The sequence below is a fragment of the Leucopleurus acutus genome (genome assembly GCF_964270905.1).
Source record: "Leucopleurus acutus genome assembly, chromosome: 18".
Lineage (NCBI taxonomy): Eukaryota > Metazoa > Chordata > Mammalia > Artiodactyla > Delphinidae > Leucopleurus > Leucopleurus acutus.
This window is the reverse complement of record NC_139160.1, coordinates 5,745,801-5,772,046: the sequence shown is the minus strand read 5'-3', so window position 1 is coordinate 5,772,046 and position 26,246 is coordinate 5,745,801. Positions and strand designations below refer to the sequence as shown.

General features: G+C 43.9%; 1 protein-coding gene across 1 annotated transcript in view; it reads left to right on the top strand.

Annotated features, from left to right (window-relative positions):
• FLT1 (fms related receptor tyrosine kinase 1) overlaps positions 1-26,246 on the top strand; it is a 170,555-nt gene that overhangs the window by 33,397 nt on the left and 110,912 nt on the right. The window contains exons 4-8 of the mRNA XM_082859298.1: positions 17,118-17,242; positions 20,914-21,076; positions 21,184-21,320; positions 24,157-24,331; positions 25,334-25,451. Of these exons, the coding sequence (XP_082715424.1) occupies positions 17,118-17,242; positions 20,914-21,076; positions 21,184-21,320; positions 24,157-24,331; positions 25,334-25,451 (718 nt within the window). The remainder of the gene's footprint in view (positions 1-17,117; positions 17,243-20,913; positions 21,077-21,183; positions 21,321-24,156; positions 24,332-25,333; positions 25,452-26,246) is intronic.

Below are 26,246 nucleotides of genomic sequence, written 5' to 3'. Positions count from 1 at the left end.
AAGATGAGCAGGGCTCTTAAAAATCCCAACCATCAATGGGCTGTGTAATCAAATTAGTGGTCTGTCATCAGCATTTAAAAAAATGAAGCAGGGGAATTCTGGCGGTCTAGTGGTTGGGACTCTGCGCTTTCACTGCCGGGGGGCCTGGTTTGGATTCGTGTTCGGGGAACTAGGATCCCGCAAGCTGCGGGGTCCCCCCCCAAAATAACAGAATAAAATGGAAAATATCCAAGTATATTGCAAAAAGTAAGGGTAAACATTTAGTGGAATTTTTAACATCTTTTGTTTCCATTTTATAAAATACGCAACATATATACATTATACTCACATATGTGTAAAATACATATGAGTGTGTGTAGGTGTTTAATGGGTCTGAAGTGAAATGTATTTCTTATTGTGGAACTCAGTACAATAAGTTTAAAAGTTTCAATCTTATTAAAGTGTAAACAGGTAAACTTATTAAAATTGTAACAGGTTGAGACAGGTCATTTCTGTACTTTGTGTTTAAGAAAACAGCACCAATCGTAAGCACCATGGTGTATTTTGCACGCCACTCCTGAAACGGAGGCCTGGCGAGAACGTGGTGGTGGAAATAACCCCTCCCCTCGAGTTGATGTGGCTACAACCCGTCATAAAATGTGTGGGTTTATGCAGTACACACTCCTCACATTCCTGACATGGGGTTTCCCACAAATAGGTGTGACCCAGGAGCTGCAGTCAGCAGATGGCGTCCGTCTGTAGACATGGGTCACACACCTGCCGCCCGCAGGGCCCTCCCGTTCTGTGGAAGGTACGAAGAGCAGAGTTGCGGCATCTTAGGGTTTTGGAGGCCCCTGGTTCCTTTCTAGGACCATGACTTACAATAGATCTATGAGGATTTTAAAAGGTACAGGTTGAACTTCTTAAAGTAATAGCTATTGCCCAGAAGCGCGTCTTTCCAGGGACCGAAGAGAACGCCTCTAATGGTCCTTACTGAGCCCCGCAATAGAAGCAGATCGTTCTGCTCCAACACCACCTACCCTGGACTCCTACCCGGGTCCAGTGCACCGCGGGGCGTGCACAGGATGCTGGGGCAGCACTGCTTCACTGGGTAGTGGCTGAGCAGTGGTTGCCTGTGGCCCAGTTTGCCACAGTGTGTGGCAAGTCCAATCAGCAAGCACGGCCATGAAACAAGCAGGGACGTTGAGGAAAAGAGTAGTGATCTGCAGATGTACTCAGAGTTTCCCCATCTGCACTTTTTCCCGGGTGGTGATAACAGCTCTAAGGTAGGGATGCACGAAGGGTGTCAGACCCCCAGCCCAAAGTGAGAGGAGGTCTCTGTGCTTTCAGTTGCATCCCTGGCTGCCTTGTCAATGTGCCGCCTTCCATGCAGGTCAGAACCATGATGGGGAGAGAGAGAGAGGCTGAACAGATTTTCAAAGCCTCTGAAACATTTTCAGTGGCATCATTGTTGTATTTTTGTGGGAGAAACTTTCAAGAGAAACTATTTTTTTCCATTCATCAAAATTCTCCTCTGAGGAGAAGCAGGCTAAAACAGTTGACATTTTGTAGGAAGAAAAAAAAAACAAACAACAAAGAAACCGTCTTAAAAAATAGACCACTTAGCCATAGGTTGGCCAAGTTCTTTAGGTCTGGATTTCTTAGCAAATTTATGATATTATCTGTTATTGCTTGGTTACCGTCCAGGGTCTTCTCTGGTTTTAAAAGTCAGTTTCAACAGGTACTCATCACCCCTCCCGCTGCCCATTGGCAAAGCTGCTCCCCTCGCCTCCCGTACTCACTTCATCTCTATCCTCGATGCATGGCTTCTTCCACTTACTTTCTGAAACCTCTGCTTATTCTAGCATGAATACTCCCGTAAGAATGGCTTCCCAGAGTTTTGGTCTCAGGGACTAAGCCTGATGCTGCTTGAAGCCCAGAGTTGTGGAGAAGAAAGTGTACTAGACACCTTGTACCCCCAGGAAGCAGCCAGTGCAGACAGGTTGGGTGGTCGATCTTGTTTGCCATCCTTCTCACATCATTGCCTGATGTATCTGCCCAGGAGACAGATGAACACGTTGGGGTGAACAGAGCTTGGACTCTCAGCCTTTGGATTACGCGTCTGGAAGCCCAGGTGGGTTTCCTAAAGAGGTGGCAGTTTGAGGCTGACCTGTATTTGCAGAATTCTACTTCAAACGATCCTCTGTAAAGAATTCCTAGGAATTCTCTGGCCTCTCTGCATACAGCTTCATCAAACATCTAATACAAGGTCAGGTTTTGCTGGATTTTTTTTTTTTTTTGCATTTTGATGAAGTTGTGAAAAAGAGGAAACACATATTGCTAGGATTATAAAATAGACACTGACGACATGGTTGGTTGGAGTTTTCCTTGGGAAACAGACCCCTCTACAGGCTGGTGCTGTGCTTCTTCTAAGGCTGAGGCATGAAGGAGACTGTCCGTTCTCTCCAGCATGGGGCGGGGGTGGGGATGGAGAACAGCTGATTAGGACCACAGGGCAAAAGTTTAGAGAAGAGTGACTTAACTCTTATCCATTCTCCTTCCAGCTACGTGAAAATTTGCTGGAAGACACTCTTGGTATCTTCAAGCCCTGGCGTTTCACATTTCCCTTCTAGAGACATTTTTGTCGTTAGACACCCAGGGACCTTGATTATAGGAAACATTTACATGTGGTTGGGACAGAAGCCACCTGTGGTGGTGGATTTGTTGGAAGTCGGGAGTGTCACGTCTTCTTTAGCCCTTGCCTCAAGCCCTGTGTTCACCCAGCCTGTTCCTAGGAATTTCACCCTTAGCCCTTGGTGGTACCTGCCCATTAAACGTCCAGGTCATTCCTTCAGAGAGAGCGTTTCCCGACCCTCTCTAGGCTCCATACCAAAAAAATGTGGCGTGCCAGCTCTCGAGAGCCACACAGCTGAGTTTTGCAGTAACACTGTTCTGTGTCACCAGGCATTGAGTACAACTACATAAATCCTCAAAAATAATCAGAGTGAACATACTCTTGACTGAGCCACTTGGACACGACCCAAGACCAGGAAAAATTAGTGACTGAGGTAGGATTATGAAATCTCAAGATGGCAGTGAAGTCCAAATAAAAATCCAATAAAATCGACCACATCCTCTCATTTTCCGCCCCACAAACAGAAAGTGTGAAAGATTGTCCATCAGAACTTTATGGTTTTTAAGGATTTTTTAAAAATCTCCTTTGTGTAATTTTTTCAAGAAAAATGAGCAAGGGACTTTTTCAGGAGAAATCCCCTCAAGCTGAAAAGGCTTTAAGTTTCTGACATTTCATAACTTTCTCTAACAACGGTAATGAAATGCCAACCCCGCCTAGAGACAAGGAGGTGCCCTAGTTTTGATCTCCGTGATCCTTGCAGTTTGGACACTCTTTAGTTTTCCTTTACTATTTAAAATATTTGTTGTTTGGGCATCCAGTGCATTTTTGCTGGGTTGTGTTGGCAGTCATCTTGGCTAACTGACTGTGCTATTCACGATTGGTGACTTACTAGTGCAATCAATGCCCCTCTCTTCCATCCTTCGTCAAATATCAATTAATATATTATGTTTTTTATTTTATATCGGAGTATAGTTGATGTACAATGTTAGTTTCAGGTGTACGGCAAAGTGATTCATTTATACCTATATCTGTTCTTTTTCAAATTCTTTTCCCATTTAGATTACAGAATATTGAGTAGAGTTCCCTGTGCTATACAGTAAGTCCTTGTTGATTATCTATTTTATACATAGTAGTGTGTATGTAAATAAACTATATTTGAGAAAACATGATCCAGGGTTCAAATTAGATTCAATCCCTGTTCTGATACATGAGAAGGCTTTGTCTTTGTACAGATTCCTTAGTAACAGTTCACTCTTAGGTCTCACTGTGTGTTAGATGCTATCTTAGGCACCTGTATTGGTTAATGATTTCATTCTGATAACAGCCCTAGGAAGCAGCGCTATCATCTCCTTTTCACAGAGAGGTTGAGTAACTGCCCATCTAACTAGTCATATAACTAGTACGCAGTGGAGAAGGCAGCAGCCCCCTTTCCCATCAGGAGTTTATACATGTAAAGTGCTTAGTTTTAGTGTCTGGCGTGTCGTGTGCACTGCTTACCTGTTACTGCTGCTACTGTTGCTACTGCTACCATCTTGTGAGCCTCGGTTTCCTCATTTGTAAAACCAGAAGAGTGGTACGTTGTGCATTTGTCAGGAGATTCAGTGAGGTAATATCCGTAGCACTGTGCCTACGCTTATAGGGGGACCAGTCAATAGTAGTTACCATGGTGACGGGCACTGCGCTGGGCAGGGGAGGAAGTACGAAGATGATCCCCTTAACTGTCAAGGGTCTGCAATTAGTGATACAAATAAAATAGTTTACAACTAGTCATATTGTAAAGCACTATGGGAAGAGAGCAGTAAGAGGGGCCTAGACCAGGGATGCTCTGCGGGGTACACCCCACCCCTCCCCACCCCTCCCTCCTCTTCAGCACCAGCGTTCTCGCACTTATTTTTCAGGTCTTGAGTTAAACATCACCCGTCCTGGGAAGCTCCTCAGGCCCCCCAGTCTAGGTTTGACCCGCCCCTCACGTAGCACTCACCTCACCCGTTCTGTGAGGAACAGCACCGACTGCCTTGCTCACCCTGATGGCTCCAGCCAAGTAGGAGGTGCTCAGAGGTGTTTGCTAAGTGAAACAAACATGAGTTTTGTTTTGTTTTGTTTTGTTTTTGCGGTACGCGGGCCTCTCACTGTTGTGGCCTCTCCCGTTGCAGAGCACAGGCTCAGCGGCCATGGCTCACGGGCCCAGCCGCTCCGCGGCATGTGGGATCTTCCCGGACCGGGGCGCGAACCCGCGTCCCCCGCATCGGCAGGCGGACTCTCAACCACTGCGCCACCAGGGAAGCCCAAACATGAGGTTTTAAAATTTATATTAGTCTCACCGGGCCTCCTGGGCGTTAATGAGGAAACGAAGGGCACACGGAGCAAAGGGGCCAAATCGGGGGCAAAGATGCACATGTCACGTGACAGAATCACCATCCAAAAAATGTCCAGCTGACTAGAACTGTGACCTGGGATTAACCAAATGCGATTTGACAGGAATCAGTGTAAAGGACTGTATCTGGCTTGCAAAGCCCGCTAACCACTCTCGGACTACGGGCTGTGGGAGGTGGCGGCTGAGACAACACACGCGAGAAAGACTTCAGGCTTCTAGTTGACTCCACGTTCACCAAGAAAAGGAACCCAGCCTTGAACTGCATTAACAAATAGATGGGGTTCAGAATAAAGGGGGTGCTAGTCATACTGTTTAGTTTACATTTCAAGAGGGACAATGAAGACAGGAATTCTGAGCAAATTCCTTAACCTGTCCCCCAAACTTCATTTTCCTCATCTGTAAAATGGGTACCTGCCCCACCGGGTTGTGAGTGTTAAGTAATTTGATGGTTTTCTTATTTTCACTGGCAAGGAACAACTAAAGGAACAGAAATGTTTAAAAAAGTAAAGAATTAGGTGGGAAAATAGGAGACATGAGTGTGTGATCGTCTCCTTCAAAGTTTTCCTATGTGGGAAAGAGATTAAGCTTCTTCTTTATAATCCTAGATGGCAGAGCTACTATTTAAGAATGAAAGAAGTCAAGACAGGCAGATTTCAGCTCGATGTAAGAAAACACTGTCTAACATCTAAAACTATCCAACAGTGGAACGACCTGTCTTGGGAGGTGGTGAGTTCCCCGTGTGTCTAGGCTTTCAAGCACAGCACAGGTGCTCACTTGGTGGGGTTGGATCAGCTGATGCCCCAGGGCCTTTCCACTGTTGAGATTTGGGAAGGGCCTAGTGTGCATCTCTATCATTTATTGGTCCCTGGCTGAGGTTCATTACCATATAGCATCTCATTTCATCCTTGAAACCCAATGGGAAAAATTCTATTATCAGTCTCCTTTTACAGGAAAGTTGAAGAAATTTAATACCACGTTCAAGTTTGGGTACTTTGTGTAAGCTCCCAAGTCAAGCTTTGGTTGACTCCGAGGTGCCTGCTCTTGGCAACACAGCCTTGCTGAGCTTCCCCACCCACGACTCCCTTGGAACTTTGTGTGGGGGGCCATGGGGGGCAGTGCCGGGCTGCAGACTGGAAGTGTTCGGACCAGATGCAGCTGACAAACGTTTTGATTGGCAGGCGTAGTGCTTTTCGCTGCCAGTATTTAATAATTGGAGGAGTTCACATAAAAATCTGATTTCCTACTTATCTTTAAAAACTGGAAACTCTAGCCACGCTGGCCTGTATTCCCACTTGGCAACAGCTGTCTGCAGCAAGCAGGGACTGCCCCTTCCAGACATGGCCTCACGTTCTCAGCGGCCACCAGCCCTACTGCCTCGCATACGGCTACCCCGCCCCCCTTTGCCTTCCCTGCCTCTCCCCCCTGGCCCCCCCCCCCCCCCCCGCGCGGAGGGATGTCAGTGTGCTTCTCCCAGTGTGGACATTTCACGTGCATGCATAACGAATCACAGGTTTGGGGGCAGGAAAGTGCCTGTCCCATTTTCTAGAGGAAATTGAGCCCCAGAGAGTCGCAGGGGTGGCAGTGCCTGACCTCAACAGAACCCTGGTTCCCGACCCCTACAGTGCATGACCCTGGAGGGAATGTTCTCCTGATGGGCAGCTGCCCTCTAGGAGAACCTGTGTCCCAGCGAGCAGGCACCCCCCCCTGCACTGGAGGATGACGGTCCACTTGGAAGGACTTCCATCTCTACGCTCTGTAAGACAGGACTTTGTCTGCTCTTGGTCCTGAGGTGGTCGCAGAGACCCCCCAAAGAACCCCCAGCACCTTACAGCAGAGAGAGCTAAGCAGAGGGTCCAATGACTCAAGCTTGATGTTAACAGTGAGAATTTCTTCTCAGTCTGTCATCTCATCTTTCTAATCTCCTGCCAGAAGATCCCATGTTATCCCTGTCTCAGTGCCATCTTTCCTTCCCTCCACGCTTCCTTCCTTCCATCCCGTTGGTCGGGTATTTGAAGGTGTAGTTGTCACTCCCAAGTCATTCAGGAGGGTCAGGGCTGGATTTTGGTGTGGTGGAGAGAGGATGGTCTAGGACCAGGACACCTGAATGCAGGTTTGGCTCAGCCGTTCGTACTATTCCTATGCTTGTGGGAAGGTCTCTCCTCTCTGGGGCTCAGTTTCCTCTTGTATAACATGAGAGTCAGTGTTAGGGTATCGTACAAGTCCCTTAACAGTTTTGCGGTTTTATGATTCAGAGGCAGAGCTGGGAATAATAGAGCTTGGGGCATGACCCAAAATCTCGGCAGTAGGAGGAGGAGTTGTGGTTGTCCGTCAGAGCTGCTTGCTTTCTTCTTTCCTTTCTCCTTTATTTCTGTTTCATTTCCTTCCTTCGTCCATCCATCCGTCCGTCCGTCCTTCCTCCTCCCCTGTCTTCCTTCTTCCCTTCCTTCCTAGCTTTCTCTTCCTTCTTTTCTTTTGAGGTGCTTTAATTGATCAAGATGAAGATCTGACTGATAATGGGGATAGCTCACTAGGAAATACTGTGTGGACGATAATACTCAGATACACCAGTCAAGTAGTAACCTCCCAGCTGATTAAAGGCAGAGATGTTTCACTGTGCTCCCCACTGACCTGGGGCTGCCAAGGGGAACTAAACTACATGTTTACAATCAAAATGACTTTGTAGGGCTTCCCTGGTGGCGCGGTGGTTGAGAGTCCGCCTGCCGATGCGGGGGACACGGGTTCGTGCCCCGGTCCGGGAAGATCCCACATGCCGCGGAGCGGCTGGGCCCGTGAGCCATGGCCGCTGAGCCTGCGCGTCCGGAGCCTGTGCTCCGCAACGGTAGAGGCCACAGTGGTGAGAGGCCCGCGTACGGCAAAAAAAAAAAAAAAGACTTTGTCACAGGAGAAAATTCCATTTTTTTTTGGTGAGCGGCCTCCTCGAATGTAAACGGGAATGGGAGAGAAAGGTTGAAAAGACCCATCAGGTAAGGAGTTTGCACTGTATAATCTTCAGGAACCGTTCCAGCTCAGGAAACAGTGGGTCACCATTTCTGAGAAAGAGCCCAAAGTTCTGTTTTCTTTCAAAATATGCTTTTTGAGATATCATTCACATACCATACATTTCAGCTTTTTAAATTGTACAGTTTAATTTTCTTTAGCACAGGGACAGACATACGTAGCCATTAGCACATCACCAGTGTTCACATATATGTGCTGGCCTCTTTCACTCAGCATAATGTTTTGAGGTTCATTTGTGCTGTACCATGTATCAGCACTTCATTTATTTTTTTAATTGGGGTATAATTGTTTTACAAGGTTGTTAGTTTCTACTGTACAGCGAAGTGGAGTGGAGTTCCCTGTGCTATCCAGCAGGTTCTCATCAGCACTTCATTGTTTTAAATTGCCAAATAATATTCCACTGTATTGTATGGGTCTCCCGCGTTTTAGCTATCCATTTATCAGTAGATGGACATTTGAATTGTTTCCATCTTTTGGCTCTTATGAATAATGTTGCAGTAAACATTCCTTATACAAGTTTTTGTGTGTATATAAGTTTTTATTCTCTAGGGTAGATACCTAGGGGAGGAAATGCCAGGTCACATGATAACTGTATGCTTAACGATTTCCAAAAGTGGCTGTACCATTTTACGTTCCCACCAGCAGCTTAGGAGGGTTCCAGTTTCTCTAAATTCTCACCAATAATTGTTATCATTTCTTTCTGTCGCAGCCATCCTAGTGCATATGAGGCAGTATCTCACTGTGGATTCGATGTGCATTTCCCTGATGGCTTGCGATGCTGAGCGTCTTTTCATGTGCTCATTGATTATTTGTACATCTTCTCTGAAGAAATGTCTATTCAGATCCCTTTTCCATTTTTTTAATTGGGTTGTCTTTGTTACTGAGTTGTAAGAGTCCTTCAACTTTTTGTTGATATAAATATATTTTATATAGTTATATATTATAAATATATATTTTATACTCTAGACATATAATTTAGAGATATGTATTAAGATACATATGTCTAGATTTTAATGTATTCTAGATATATAAATATATATTCTAGATACAAATCTCTTATCAGATACATGCTTTTCAAATATTTTCTCGCATTCTGGGCATTCACTTTCTTGACAGTATTCTTTGAAGCACAAAAGTTTTAAATTTTGATGAAGTCCAGTTGATCTGTTTCTTTCGTTTGTTGCTTGTATCATGTATGAGAATCCAGTGTCAAATCTGAGATCATGAAGATTTACCTCTGTGCTTTCTTTTAAGAGTTTTACAGTTTTACCTCTTAAACTTAATCCTTTGATACATTTTGAGTTCATACTTATATATGGTGTGACGTAAAAGTCCAATTCTATTTTCTTGCACGTGGAGTTGCCCCAGCACCATTTGTTGAAAAGACAGATCTTTCCCCATTGAATGGTCTTGGCAGCCTTGTCGAAAACCAACTGACCATGGACTCGTGGGCTTATTTCTGGACTCTTAGTCTACCCCGCTGATCTATATGTCTGTCCTTATGCCAGTACCATCCTGTCTTAATCGTTGTTGTTTATAGTTTTAGTAGTAACTCTTGAAATTGAGAAGAGCAAGTCCTCCGACTTTGTTCTTTTTCAAGACTGTTTTGGCACTTCTGGACCCCTTTCAATTCTGAATTTTAGAATCAGCTTGTCAATTTCTACAAAGAAGTCAGCTGGCGTTCTGATAGGGATTGTGTGGAAGCTACAGATAAATTTGAGGAGCACTGCCGTCTTAACAACATTAAGTCTTCCAATTCACGAACATTGGAGATTTTCCAATTCTTTAGATCCTTAATTTCTTTCCACAACATTTTGCAGTTTTCAAAGTATAAGTTTCACACTTCTTTTGTTAAGTATATTCCTAAGTGTTTTATTCTTTTTGACGCTATTTTAAACGAATTTTTAAATTTTTATTTTCAGATTGTTCATTGCAAGTACATAGAGGTACATAATTCTTTTTTGTTTATTGATCTTGAATCCTGAAATCTTGCTGAACTCATTTACTAGTTCCAATTGATAGTTTTTTAGTAGATTCCTTAGGATTTTCTGTATACAAATCATGTCATTTGAAAATAGAGAAAATTTATTCCTTTCAAATCTGGGTGCCCTTTATTTCTTTTTCTTGCCTAATTGCACTGGCTGGAATGTTTATTGCAGCATTTTTCATAATAGCCATTATAGCCATTGAAGCCCTAGTGCAATGTTGAATAGAACTGATGAGAGTGGACAGCCTTGTCTTGTACCTAATCCTAGGGGGAAAGCATCCAGTATTTAACCATTAAGTGTGATGTTAGCTGTTAGGCTTTTTTGGTGTATGCCCTTTATCAGATTGAGGAGGTTCCCTTCTATTCCTAGTTTGTTGACTGTGTTTACCATGAAAGGGGTTTGGATTTTGTCAACTGCTTTTTCTCCACCTTGTGAAATGATCATGTAGGTTTTGTTTTTTATTGTATTGATATGGTATATTAATGACACTGATTTTTGGAGGTTAAACCAACCTTGCATTCCTGGAACAAATTCCACTTGGTTATGGTACATAATTCTTTTGTATATAATGAGTTTGTTAGGAATTTGTTGAGTTTTTTGCATCCACATTCATAAAAGATATTGACCTGTAGTTTCCTTGTGATGTCTTTGGTTTTGGTGTCAGGGTACTACTGGCCTCATAAAATGAATCGGGAAGTTTTCCCTTCTCTTCTATTTTTTAAGAAAAGTTTGTGAAGAATTGGTATTAGTTCTTTAAATGTCTGATAGAATTCACTTGCCATCTGGGCCTGGGTTTTTCTTTGTAGACAGTGTTTTGATTACTAATTTAATCTCTTTACTTATAGGTATATTCAGGTTGTTTCTCGCTGAGCTAGTTTCAGTAGTTTTTGTCTTTCTAGGAACTTGTCCATTTCATCTGGTATCTAATTTATTGGCATGCAATTATACTATTCCTTTATAATGCTTTTTTTATTTTAGTAATGTTCGTAGTAATATCTACAGTTTCTTTTCTGATTTTATTAGTTTGTCTTTTCTCTTGGCTTGTCTGGCAAAAGGTTTGTCGATTGTGTTCGTCTTTTCAAAAAACTAGCTTTTGGTTTCATGGAATTTTTTCTATTGTTTTTCTGTTCTCTGGTTTGCTAATTTCCACTCTAATCTTTATTATTATTTCCTCCCTTCTCTTTTCTTTAGGTTTAGGTTGCTGTTCCTTACCTAGAGTTCTAAGGTAGAAGGTAGTTATTGACTTGAAATCTCTCTCCTTTTTCAACATAGGCATACCACTGTAAATTTCCCTGTAAACATTGTTTTAGCTCCATCCCATAAGTTTTGGTATGTTGTGTCTTTATTTTCATTCGCAAAGTATTTTCTAATTTTTCTTTTGATTTCTTTTTTGATTCATTAGGTACTTAGGAGTGTGTTATTTAATTTCCAAATATTTGTGAGTTTCTCAAGTTTCTTTCACTTATTCGTTTCTAATTTCATTCCCCTGTAGTTAGAGAACATACTTTGTGTTATTTATATCCTTTTAAATTTATTGAAGTTTGTTTTATGACCTAGTATGTAGTTTATCCTGGGGAATGTTCCATGTGCACTTGAGAAGAATGTATATCCTGCTGTGATGGGTGGAGTGTTCTGTTTATATCTGTTAAGTCTAGTTGGTTATGTGTTGTTCAAATCCTCTATTTCCTTTTCAATCATCTGTCTAGTTGTTCTGTCCATTATTGAAATCTTCATCTTTTATTGTTGAATTTTCTATTTTCTTCAATTCCGTCAGTTTTTCCTTCATGTATTTTGGCGCTCTGTTAGTTGCGTATATATTTATAATTATTATATCTTCCTGCTGGATTGACCCTATCATTATTACAAAATGCCCTCTTCATCTCTAGTAACATATTTTGTTTTAAAGTTTATTTTACCTAATATTAGTATAGCTATTTCAGCTTTCTTGTGGTTGCTCCAAAGCTCTTTTTTGAATTCTCAAAAGCTTTGATGGGCAATGAAAGTCAAGAAGAAATTGCCTCCTTTCTTTCTTTTTTTTTTTTTTTTTTTTTGCTCATATTTCAAATGAACTATTTCACCAGTCAACAAACTCTCCTTGAGCACTAAGAATGGTCCACAACACAAAGACTTGCGCGTTGTGAAAACTCTCGTGTCTAGGTAGAATCCTTTTCATGGGATTGGTTAATTAGTTTCTTATCTTCTTCGCTTCATCCTCAATAAATTAAAATCACATCCTCTTTGAAAATAACTAGGAGTCCTTCTGACCAGGACTTATAGGTAAGGAAAATGAAATTAAAGGGAAAGCAAATCAAGAAAAAGTTTATGAGCATCATGGGAATGAACAAGTGCTAGGAAACAAGATGTTTACTCTCGAACTTCTCTTCAAGTCTGAAAAGCTCCCTCAAATCCTTGGGTCATTCACTTGCTCCAAACCCAGTAGAAGAACTCCCAGGCGATGCCATTGGGAAATGGAGTGGCATGAGGATTGCCGTGCTGGGGCCTCTGTGTCTGCGTGCCCTGATGTGCCAGAGTGATTACAGATTTTAAAAGGAAAAAACACGTAATACCATCCTGAACAAGGATCCCTGTTTGATCTTTCCCTGTGTCCTAGCCTGCTTGTTGTCCTGAAGGATGACAGCCCAGCTACTCCCACTGGATGAGAAAACCTCATATTCTGTGCCAGTTTCCTGTCACTGCTTTGAGTTCTAAGAGTTCAGAGAGGGGTGGGTGGCATGACCTCCCCGTCGCTGGTGTTGGCGTGAGTCCCTGGTGACAGTGTGTCTGCACCGCGGGTACACCGGCAATCTCTGGAGCAGCTCTTCCTCACTCTTTCGACAGCCAGCCAATTTGGTCTCAGGAAACCACTCTGCAGCGCTGGCTGGGTTTGGAAGTCATTTTTAATTTTGTGACAAAGACAAATGCGTCCTTTGGGAGTAGTAAGTGGTTTTACTGGTGATATTAATGGAACCTTGACCTCTTCTGTAACTGTGGTCCTACAAAACAAAAAATGTTTGTATTATAATATGTCAGGCAAGTTCATTCTTAGCCCTTCCTTGAAACAAATTGCAGAGGAAATATACTATTAATAAGCCTGGAGAATATTCTGTGTGTGGGTGTGTGGGTGTGGATGTACAGGCATAAGCTCCCTTGCAAACATAGCGGGTTTAAAATGCCGCGATTAACTGTGCTACAGATGACGTGTTTTGAATTGTGCTGGGACGGACACAAATCATTGAAGTTCTGATATTTCTGAACAGTGGGCCCAGTGCTAAAATTGGAATTGGCTTTTAAAGGCCGGTAGCTATCATAAAATTCAAGTGTTTGAGGGATCCAAAGTGAGCAAGGGAAAGACGAAATTCAAAGGCACGTTGCATTAGCCGCTTCTGTTTTCATTTGGGGTTGGCATTCATGGGCCTGAAGATGACTGCACTGAGGTCTCCTGTTTCCTGCAGGAACTTTTTATGCCAGTGTCCTTTGTTGAAAATAGTTGCTTAAGGAGACAGTAAATTAAATGTGAAGGATTTACCGTTTGGTTACGTGAATTAAACCATTTCCTGGTGTTTGTGTTTACCTTGGGACTCACAAAGGAGACAAAAATATAGACTCACAGGAGGAAGGAAAGGAATGATCAAATCCCAATAGTCCCTGCCTGGATGTCTAGCTCAGCAATTTTATTCAGGGGAGGAATTTCGTGCTGATAAGTGAATCTTTGTCTCTGTATAATTAACTTTGCCTCTCTCCAGATGCTACACCCACTGAGCCTTCCTAATAGACCTGTAACTACAAATGTGGTAGTTAATGCCCCCTTCTAGTATGCTGGGCAAAACCGAATTAAATCAGGGACAAAATGTGTAGTTTTCCTCAAGTAAAACTGGATGGTGCTTTAGAATTTGAGACTTAAATGCAATAATTTAAAATCTTATTATAAAATAATACATGAGCATTCTGGAAAATCTGACAAATACAGAAGGTAAATAAGAAAATAATAACGACCCGTAACACTCAAAGATAATCATTGCTGACATTTTAGTGTATTCACTTTGCCTTTTTTCTATGCCATTATATGAATATAGATTTGTACTTTTTATAGTTTAGATCATAAGTATGATGTAGGATTTCCATATATCCTAACTGCCCTCTCTCCTTAAGTTCAAATCTCTCATAAGGAGAAGAAAATGAACGGCTAACACATACATAGCATTGTACTCTCTGCCAGGTAAAATTCTAAGCACTTTACACGTATGAATTCATGTCACCCTCATAGTAACCCTTTGAGGCAGATGTTACAAATGGGGCACAGAGGGTAAAACGGTTTTCCCACAGTCTCACAGCTAGGAAGGGACAGAGCCAGGATTTGAACCCCGGCTGTAAAGTGTGTGCTTTTTTTTTTTTTTTTTTTTTTTGGCCACACTTTGCGGCTTTCCCGGACCAGGGATTGAACCCGCGCCCTCAGCAGCAGTGAAAGCACAGAGTCCTAACCACTGGACCGCCAGGGAATGCTCCAAAATGTGTGCTCTTAACCAAGATCTGTTGCCTCCCCGCCACCCATCCATCCCGGCTCTGAGCCTCATGCTGGGCCCGTCCCAAAGCCTGCCCCCACCCAGCCCTGTCCCTCGGTGAGCGACCTCTCAGAATTCCTCCAACACTGGGTAGTGTGACATAGCACATGGGAACTGAGACAATCATCCTATCTCTGAAAGACAATTGCCAAGAAGGCCCTTCCTGTGATGGGGAGAGGCGGGCCAGTGATGAGGGGATGGGGGCAGGGAAGGAGCCCTGGGCTGGAGCTCAGGAGAAACTGGCCTCTGGGCCTGGCTCTGTTCACAGCGAGACAAGGCACTATACCTGTTTAGGCCTCTGTTTTCTCATCTGTAAAGTGACAGGGTTGGAGAGCAATTCATTCATGTGTTCATTCATTCACTTAATACACACGAGGCAGAGATGAATATGGTCTGTTTCCTCTCCTAGGAATTCACCATCCCGTGTGTAGCCAGAGAAGAAGTGTTATAAGTGCTCTAAGAGGAGGGTCCTGGGACGTTGACAAAGCCGCTGAGATGGGCTGGGGCGGAGAGGGCAGAAGCAGGAAGGGCTGGCCCAGCGAGGCTTCCCAGAGGACCAGCAGGGATCTGTGTCTCAGGGCATCCGTCTCTCTAGGGCCCCCTCTAGTGTATGTCACGCTCTCTCACCTTCAGCAGCCTACAGCATTGTCACTTTGTTTTTGCGGGGGCCGGGGGAGGGTTTAAAACTACAAATCTTTATTGTCTCACATTCTGGAAACTCAAGATGGCAGCAGGGCTGTGCTCACTCTGAAGCCTGTAGGGGATCCTTCTTTGGCTCTCCTTACCTTCGGGGGGTGGCGATCCTTAACCTGCAGCTGCATCGCTCCACTTCTGCTTTGTCCCCACGTGGCATTCTCCCCGTGTGCCTGTCCTCACATGGCCATCTTCTTATATGGACACCAGGCATATTGGATTAGGGGCCCACCCTACTTAACTGAAGTAATTCTATTGGCAGTGACCCTATTTGACCCAAATGAGGTCACATTCTGAAGTACTGGTGGGGGGGTAGAACGTATCATTTTGGGGGAGGGGACAAAGTTCAATCCATAACAATGTCTGCAGCCCCCATTTAGTCCAGGCAGCCATGGCCTCCTTCAAACTCTTGTTTTTCTCCACTTCGTCCTCCATTCAGCATCCAGGATGAGCTTCCAAAACCATAGCGAGCAGGGGAGGGTCCAGACAGAGAGTCCTCACAGGACTTCTTTCCATCTGGGCATAGAAGGCTGGAGCCAGGGAAGAAGCTGAGAGCACAGTATCTCCTGAAGAGATCGTTGTCAGTGGAGTCCCAAGGGCAAGGGCACAGTGCACCGTGAGAATGTTTCTGGAAGGATGCTCATTCCGGTCTCCAGAGGTATCGCAGGGAAGCCGCTCGGGTGGTCCTGAGACTGGCAAAATTCTGTCGACTGAAAACAAATGCACAACGTGAGAGCTGTGAATTAAGTTTCATCTGGGGCAAAAATGAAGACTAGAGCCCGGGGTCAGCATTTCAGGTAGCTCTGAGAAACAGCTCCAGAGAGAGAGGGGAGAAGGTCGGTGTATATGTGATTTCGGTGTGAAGAGGGAGTCCATGCGATCAAGCGCATATTTTTGGCAGAAGGTTTCTGCTAGTCACGAGGAGCAGGCGTCACCTTGAAGGATTTTAGTGCTTTTCTAGATACAAGGAGATGCAAAAATTGGGCTCATAAAATATCTAACTATCTGAAGACCTGTTCTGCCAGTTTTTCCCAGAGCACGGAGCGCCTCATTCCTGATCTCCACCCTGAACTCCTTTCAGGGGGTGTTGAGGTTCAGCAGCTGCGGCGGCTCATGATTCAATCCTTGTAAAGGTAGACGGCAAGTGCCAATTATCTGTAGTTGGCAATGCCATACTTTGAAGGGTGGTCTCTCGGTGATGAGGTAAAGCCCTTTCCAGACCTCTTTGTGTCACTTCCGCCTGCTTTGCTGTTAGTAGATGTGCAGTGCAGGCTAAACAAACGGATGTCACATACACGTGAAATAAATGCGGTATTCGCACTGCTTCTCCTGCCTTTAGCCCGCCCCCTCCCCCGAAGTAGCTCGGACCTTCTCATCTTATTAGGCTGCCATTAAGCTCTAGAAAACAGTGAAGGCATGTGCTTCTGTCATTCAAATGCTAATCCTCTCTCCAACTTGACACCTCAGCTTGCCGCTATCCGCCGTCATCTGTGCTCCAAAGACAGAGGACCCTTGTACCCGCCTCCTCTGACTTCTTACAAAGGCTCTGGAGGGCGCTTCCTGAGGCACTTAGCATAGCTGTGGAAAGAAGTTTATGCAGAATATTCACCTTTACTGTTCCCCCCACCCCCCAGGTCACAATTGCAAAGTAGGGCATCAGGGCTCCCTGACGGAAGGCTAAGACCTGAATAAGGAATTCGGTTTTCTTAGAGAAACAGAAACACCAGATTCCGAGAGAAGAACGTGGATTTATGGGTTACACGAAAGGAGAATGATGTAACTGGTGGTGCCCGTGCTGCCTCGCCAGCTGCAGTGTCTGCGTGTTCCTAATATGATCGTTTATGTTTATGTATTTTCATTTTCTTGTTCAGATACAGGTAGACCTTTCTTAGAGATGCACAGTGAAATCCCGGAAATTGTAAATATGACCGAAGGAAAGGAGGTCGTCATCCCCTGCCGGGTTACATCACCCAACATCACTGTTACTTTAAAAAAGGTAAAACTGAGTAGTGCTACTCTCACAAGCCTTTTACTGCAAGCGAGCATACTGAATTTTGAGTTGTTTTCTCTCTCTGGAATAGTTATCTTAGAGACATTTGGGCTTTCTCGGCGGACTTTTCTGTAACGGCTTTTTACTATGTAAGTGTTAGGCGTTATCCCCCTGCGTGTACTTACATGGACTAAAAGGATAATGTCTTGAGCGTAAATCTACGTGAATAATGAAAGAACTACAATCGTGAACATTTTTATGTATTGCCACAAATTTGAATGTCTGTAGATGTCAGGAAAACCAATTCTATTGTGTATACAAATTACTAATGCAGATTTTTGCTGAAGGAAGAACTGTCAGGCAGGGTACCTGACTCGCCAGGCATTTAAGAACTCTTGCTTTGGTTTGAGTTGGGCTGTTCCTTGTAACAAAAGGCTTATCTTCCGACGGGCATCCAAATTTAACCTCTTAGGGGAAAAAAAAAAGCTATAAATGAGATTTTTCTTCATATTATGTTGTAAATTGTGCATGTAGAGAAGGAAAAAGATTCGGAGTAAAATGTAATAAAGACAAAAGCCCTAAAATGTGACATGCCAGCTGCAGTAACTTTAGGCGTGTGCTGAGTCTGAGAGTTGGATAAAAACTTCCCACGTGGAAAACTCTAGTGGCTCCTGAGAGCTTAGAGCTTTCAGAGGAAAAGTGTAGGCTGTCCCAAGGCAGCACCGAGCACTGCCCGTCACGTAAGGGTGGTGTGTCTCCCTGTCTTCTCCCCTTGCATTCACTCCCCCAAGTTGTTGATTTAAATCTTCAATGTAGTCCATCAGTGACAGGTCTCGGCTCCCATGACAACTGGGTATCATCGCCAGGAAATATAAAATTGTAGTATGTTGGAGCTGGAAATGCCAGCGGGGTCACACTCACTTGGTGGAAGAAAAAACTAAGGTTCCCAGGGAGTTAGGGACGTTCAGGCCACAGGCCACACTGGGCATTGGAGCCCGTGTCCTGTCTTCTTCCTCCGTGTTCCTGCCATCCTTTGCTCATGGTTTAGTTTGCATAGGAGGAGGGGCAGAGTGGTTCGGAGCAGAGGCTGGGGCCACACCACCTGGATTCTTTCTGCAACCCCCCACCCCCACCACTACCACTTAACCCGCTGGAAAATGGGCAAGTTATCAGACCTCCCTCCACATCAGTGCCCTCCATGGAGAGATGGGAGAGGTTACAGGGGCACCCACCTCACCTGACTGTTAGGAAGGCTACATGAGGTGCTCGGAGGCCCTTAGGATCACGCCTGGCACAGGCAAGGCCTGTTCAGGGATTAGCTGTTCACGTTACGTGTCCAAGAGTTTAATGCCCGATAATCGATTTATTATCGTGATGTTTTCCGTAGCCTGCCATTACCCCTCTGAGTCCGAGATGATAATTGGTCTGTGACTGACATGGAACAAACCCTGAGGATATGAAAGTTCTCTTTTCATGCACACCCCTTGCCTTTTCGCCCTAATGCAGATCGCTTGTCTGTTTGAGGAACTTTCCCGAATTCCCACCTGCAAACATTTTGGGAGGGAAAGCTTATTTTCTGTGTTTTCCCACCCAGATCTATAATACAAAAAAAAAAAAGGGGAGAGAAGCATAACATTCTAACCAGGATTTTGGTTTATCACATATATTTTGAAAATATTCTAACCTATTACACATATATGCTGACATGAAATGAACAGAAGATCGTTCCCTTCCTTTTCTCTTACTGTCCTTTCTCTTCTAACTTGCTGCTCCCGCCTTTTCCCATGCCTGCTTCAGCAGAGCCCCGGTCAGCTGGAGACAAGCCTCCCTGTTCAGCAGTGTCTCCAGACTGCCCATCTGTCTGCCGCTTTATGACACACACACTGCCACAGCTGATGGGCTTTGTAGTCTTTTGCTATTTGAGCTCTCGTCAGCTAGAAAGAAAGTGACTTTGTCAATGAACTACAACTAGTGGCAGTAACGGATAGAGTAAGAGAAACACTTCGGAGGAAAATTTGGTGTATTTTTAAGTTGTGCAGACCAAGTCCATCAGCCAACCTTTCTTGTAGGTTCAGCACGTGCTCGTTTTCACATGTTTTTAAAGCATCCCAGATTTCAATCCCTGACTTATATTTTTCCGAGTTTTTCCTTTAATAGTTTGCACCAAGTCAGAAGGTTCCTTTTCCCCCCCGACAGAATGCAGGGCATTCCTAAGTTTACAGGTAGCATCCTAATTTACTAAAACATGAAATGCATCCTTTAATTGCTTTCAGTTCTTCATAAACAGGATGCAATTCATGTCAAACCCACGTAACGCTCTGGTAACATACACCAATGCAGACATATTCACTGGGAGAGGCAACCAGTGCTTTTGGAGTAGAAATCTCTGCCATCAGATCACAAATCCCAGTCAGGTTCGCTCCTTCCGCAAGCAGCATATATAAAGGATATTGTGGATAGAGTGATGTAAGGTGTGTGTTTTTTTTTTTTTTTTTTTTTCGCGGTACGCGGGCCTCTCCCGTTGCGGAGCACAGGCTCCGGACGCGCAGGCTCAGTGGCCATGGCTCACGGGCCCAGCCGCTCCGCGGCATGTGGGATCTTCCCGGACCGGGGCACGAACCCGCGTCCCCTGCATCGGCAGGTGGACTCGCAACCACCGCGCCACCAGGGAAGCCCAGGTGTGTGCTTTTTTAAAGAAGATAGAAAAAATTTATGGCAGTTAATTCTATGAATCTTTATAATCTGCTGTGAGAAGGTGATCTGATTTTTTTTCCCCCTTGTCCAGCTGGGGATAAAAGCAATTGTCAGACCACTGCCTCTGGAGTTGGCTGCCAATCTGGCCTCACGGGAGTTTGGCTGGGCTGCTCTATGAGACAGTGGCCCTTTACAAAGTCTAATCCCAAGGTAGGAGGTGTAAATTAAGTCCTTGATATATAGGAGAAGGCATAAGCAGAGAATCAAATCGTGGGCTCTTTACTTCTGTTCGGCCTCACTGTGTTTGGGAATACTTATAGGAATTTGCGAGCACTTCGTTCCTAACTGTCTCTGGCCTCACGTCCGTTTTCGGCTCTCTTCACCGTCAGGAGCCTCTGCTTCTGGGCGCTTCCCTTCCAGGTGCAGAGTCAGTACCCTCAGTCTTCCCCAGAGGGATAACCCCAGTGAGTGCCAAGTTAATGCTATGAATCTTGGGGGACCAGGAATTATGTACAGTCCTTTTAAGACAGCCACCTCTAACAAATCATGCAAAATGAGAGGATAAGGTATGGCTTGTTAAAAGCTCCCGAAGATGAGACCAAGAGGATAACCTGGCAGCCCTAATGGAAAAAATCCTAATTAATTTTTCTATTGAGTATCAGGCCAGTTTATTACAGAGATTCCCAGAGGCCAAAGAGATACGGGCACTCCCGCTAGAATTCTGACATGACCCCTAGGTCTACCCTAGGTGGGTGCAGCTTGTTGCTAAAACTAATAACAAACTATCCTGCTTACTATAATTTGTCATAGTTAATGTATCGTTTCCTACATGCAAAAAAACTAAAGAACCAATTATGACAACCTGGAGTTTTTGCCTGCGCTATTCTCATTTGCGGTAAAAATTACATTTTCACAAACCATGAGGGAATCTCTTACCACAGCGCTAATACGATTTTGTGAAAGCATGTTTCTTCTTTTTCCAGTTTCCATTTGATACTCTGATCCCTGATGGAAAAAGAATAACGTGGGACAGTAGGAAGGGCTTTATAATATCAAATGCAACATACAAAGAAATAGGGCTTCTGACCTGTGAAACAACAGTCAACGGACATGAGTACAAGACAAACTATCTCACACTTCGACAAAGTAAGTGATGTTCCGAAAGCATGAGCATAAGCCGGAATACTCAAGGGTTTATCTGCTTAATGAAACGTTGATTTTTTTAAAAAAAATGTGACTTCTTCTGCTTGCAGCCAACACAATCACAGACGTCCAAATCAGCACGCCAAGCCCAGTCAGATTACTTAGAGGTCACGCTCTCACCCTCAACTGCACGGCCACCACTCCCTTGAACACAAGAGTTCAGATGACCTGGAGTTACCCTGGGGAAGTGAGTGACCTACTTTTCTATTTCTTCTATAGGACAGTATTTAGTTTTAGCAAGTGAAATGCTAAACTGAGTTTTTGAAGTGGGAGAAAGCGGAATATTCTGACTCCTGGCAGTTCAAGTCAATAAAGAAGCTGTGGGTTTGGTTTGGGTGCTTCCCTTGCCTGACATTTCATGAGTGTGATAGGCAGAGATACGGTCTTTTGATGTCTGGAGGTTTTGTTTTGAAGTGTATAGGCTGGTATTTCTATTGCGTGATTCTGGGTGGAAAAGGGGATTGTTTCATCCTTGGAAATGATTCTCTAGGATTTAGAGATGAGAGAGAAATTTATCAGTACATGCCAGGCAGGGACTATCTTTTGTAAAAACAACAACAAAAAGTTGTCGTCTCGGCGCATTAATTTAAGAGACTGGCAGACACGCAGGCACCTGATTGGAGCATGTTTGGAAAAGATAGTACAACCCAGCCATCCAGTATTCCACTTGCTAAGTGACAAAGGAGCAATTCTGCCCTTCAGAAAAATGAGAAGAATGAAGGCTGAGCTGTGTTCCCATTCAAATTAAACATCCTCGCAAACAGTCATTGTTTTAAAAACGTATAGGCGGGGAGTCTCTGATAAACTGTTAAGAAACATCTGAAAGTGGTTCCAGCCCCATTTCTTGTATGTCTATGTGATTCATGTGGCATATCCCAGGTAAATCACTTGTTACGTCATTCAGACGGCCCAATCACGAAGTTAGCTTATGATTAAATTATGCATGTATAATTAAGATTAATGCATCAGTCCCGAGCTTTTTTTTTTTAATTGAGGTATAGTTGATTTACAATGTTATCCTCGTTTCAGGTGTACAACATAGTGATTCAAAATTTTTATAGATTATACTCTGTTTACAGGTATTAGAAAATACTGGGCTATATTCCCTGTGCTGTATAATATATACGTTTCTTGCTATGAAAACAGAATAACTTGGCAACAAAACGGTACCACAAGTGCCCTGTAGGGACACATTGACTCATCAGTCATAAGGTATTTTCTAGAAAATGGTATCGTTTCATTGAAATAAAAATGCTACGACTTGTAGTAATATATTCTGGGTTTTGATGGAAATCATATACTCAGTACATGGAACGAGGGAAGAAACGTGTACCCTGTCAGTGTTGCTGCTGTAAGTGAGAGTATGGTAGTACATCTGCTGAATGCCCATAACCTTCGAAAATGGTGCTGTCCAGTGGAACTTGCTGTGATGGAAGTGGTCCAAAACGCTAGCCACTAGCCACCTATGCCTAGTAGCACGTGGAACGTGGCTTGCGGGACTAAGGAGCCGAATTTTACATTTTGTTTCATTTTAATTTCAGTAGTCACACGTGACTGCTGGACGGTGCTGATGACCCTGTTCTGAAACCCAGGGGCAGTTTTAGGGTACCAGGGCAGAAACAATACCAATGTTACTCGAACTCGAGAAAGGAAAGCCTTCTCAAAGGGAGAAGGGAGAAGTAATACCGACGTGAACAGAGTTGCCGATGGTTCCTCAGTCTTTCATGCAGGGCACAGAGTCTCTGTTTTTTTTTTTTGTTTTTTTTTTTTTGCGGTACGTGGGCCTCTCACCGCTGTGGCCTCTCCCGTTGCGGAGCACAGGCTCCAGACGCGCAGGCCCAGTCGCTCCGCGGCACGTGGGATCCTCCCGGACCGGGGCACGAACCCGCGTCCCCCGCATAGGCACGCGGACTCCCAACCACTGTGCCACCAGGGAAGCCCAGAATCTCTGATTTTTGATTGCTATGATCGATGTCTTCTCTGTGGTCGCTGCTGAGAATGGAGAAAATGGCGTAACATGTGTCTGTTCCAACAGGGCAGTAGAAGGACAGGTGGGTAGAATTTTATCCAGCGTGGCACACGGGAGAGCTAAGTTCAAGACCCAGAGATTAGTTTGACCAGCTTCCAAAGTCTTTTTCCGTGCCTCCTCACGGGGACGAACTGAGAGGAGGAAATAACATATTATGTGTTATAAAATGCAATGCTTAAAAAAAAAGAAAGAAAGAAAAGAAAGGAAGGAACAATGAAAGGAAAAGGCACAGTGACCTCATCTTCGCAAAGCCAGGAGTGGGTCATTGTGGCCAGTTTATACCGCTGAGCCTGACGCCTGCAAACATAGGACGGCACCTCCCCCCCCCGCCGCCAGATCGCTGGCTACACTTGTTGACGGCTTTGCAGGCCCCCAGACCCATTTCATGGTATTTAGCAGATATTGGCAAGCCTTGCGCAAATCGGGAAATGAAACTAGGATCATTACGCCTTAATAGGTGTAGCCAGGATTCATAATCTTTCCCTTCATTTCTAAAAGGAAGCAAAAGAAAACTCACGTGGTGATGTATTAAGGGAAACCCTGTGATTAATCCAGATACTAATCGTGGCCCGAGTCTGTGTGTGATACCGCTGCCTAGAGAACAGGTTACTGGTTGGAGAGGGAGGTGCTAGAGGGAAGAGTTAGATTTGTACTCAGAAGACCCAAGTTCCCAGGCTACACTGGCCAGTGTTTCTGATGCTTCAATTTCTTCATCTACAATAAGGGCAATAACCCTGCCAATCTCCCTGGCTTGTGAGAAACTGTTGAGATATCGTGTGTGAAAGTCCATTTGAGGAAAATGAAGTGCTAAGTCAGTGCTGCCACGGCGCGTGTTGGAAACACGTCGAGACGGAGATGTCGGTTGTGTGCATCTCGCTCTGGGCGGGTTTGCCTCTTAGCGCAAAATATGAGTCTGAGGAATCATCTGAGAAATGCTGTAACTCTGAGCGCCAACAGTGACTCCTTCTACGTTTGTTACCCGTTTTCTTTCTAGATAAATAAGAGAGCCTCTATAAGGCAACGAATTGACCGACGCAATTCCCGCAACAATGTATTCTACAGCATTCTTTTTATTGACAAAGTGCAGAACAGAGACAAAGGACTTTACATTTGTCACGTGAAAAGCGGCCCGTCATTGAAATCTGTTAACACCTCAGTGCATATATATGGTAAGCAACCCATGCTGCTCTGCTTTCTAATCATTGCAGAATGGGAGGGTTCTATAAAAAAAAAAAAAAAACGTAAATTTTCTTTTGGCCAAGAGGTACACTGTCATGAACAAATACAACTTTGTCCCCCTCCGCGCCCCTGCCAAAGAGCGAATCACATCAAGTGTTCTTTAAATGTAATACTTTTGCACTGGCTACAGAATCTTTTCCTTCCAAATTTATCGTGGCTAATAAGTCAGGTATTAGAATCTATGTGAAATTCTTTATTTAGTGTTGCGTATAAACAAAACAGAAAAATACAGTCCGTTTTACCTTCATTTTCTGGGAGAAATTTCTTAGGCACTGCTACTGAGTTAGAGAAAAAGATGCTGTGATAAATTATTTAGAATTGATGCTCTTCTATCTCTGGTTTTACGCTCCTGAAATCCTACTAGTTTTGCTCAGTGCCAGTAGGCAAATTCTGTAAAGAAAATACTTCACGCTCTTTAGAATCTTTCATAAACCTTATTTGTTTCTACCACTGAAAAGAAAAACTTGTAAGGAGCAGAAACTAGGGGACCGTTCTATCAACGGCCTTTGATATTCTTTTGACTTTCTCCAGTTGATGTCTTATATCAAATTCGTTATTTTAGAAGGGCGTGGAACAACCTTCTCCCGTGGTATTCACATTGGCCGGGTAGATTTTTAGAAGTATCTTTATACTTTTGTTGTTTCAGTATAGGTGTTTAAGGTGTTTTATTTCTGTTGCCCTGCCACTGGGTTTTTATATCCCTGGGACCATTTGATTTTGCAAGTATTAAGCCAGTTAGAGTCCTTTGAAGTGATTTTATTCACTGATCGGTATTTGGGCTCAGCGATGGCCTGGATCCTAATTCAGCTCTACTTAGTCACTGGTTGCACCCTCCTTGAATGAGGCAGCGGGTTGGCGTTTTTTTTTTTAGTTTTCTTTTGTTTACATAAATGTAGTCTTTTCTAATGGATTTATCACTTCTCTTTTCGAAGATAAAGCGTTCATCACAGTGAAACCTCGACAGCAGCAGGTGTTTGAGACTGTAGCTGGCACGCGGTCTTATCGGCTCTCTGTGAAAGTGAAGGCGTTTCCCTCGCCAGAAGTTGTATGGTAGGCTCACAGTTATGTTCCTAGCGGCTTAAGATACGCTTTGTCAGTAGGAAGATGCAGGAGCCCAGTGACTTGAATTCCTGAAAAGAAAAAAAAAAAAAAAATCAAGATACGCTTCCCAGACAGCAGCGAAGAACTAAGAACTTGGGCTGATTGCTGGGCTGGGAGGGGAGTGGGTGGGAAGGGCTGGAGGGGAAGGAAAATAATGTAAATTACAGGATGGAGCAAGGGATTCCTTTTCTGAGTGCTCATTTCAGTTTAGTCATTCACTCCCTGCGACTAAATTTGTGCCTCTCTCAACCTTCCTATGATGTCAATGAGCAACGATTAGGAAGCGTCTCTGGTGTGTAACACGCTCTATTAACCCTGAAGAAGTGGGCCCTTGTGAGGAGGATAATAATTCTCTTCTTATCGAAAATTAATTCTTTGAGATACTGCTGGGCTGAAAGTTCCAGTCTTGTTTTAAAATTAAACAAACATTAAGAGAGACAAGACTTATTCAGTGGCAGGGATGCACTCATGGCCCTACTTGAACTAATTAAGGGGTTTTTGGCTCGAAGTTTGCAAATTCAGAAACTCTTCAGGCGGTCTTTTTTAATGCGAGCCCAATACCTGCTGTAGGACAATGTAATCTGTTGATGATCTGCTGTCATTTTGTTAAATCATTTTGCAACGCCAGGATCTTTGGCTCAAGCCACCACATTCTAAACAAATAGTACAAAACTGATTAGGAAAACAGCCCATACGATATAGAATCTCAACCGTGGCTTGTTTTGCTTTCAGTATCATACGGCT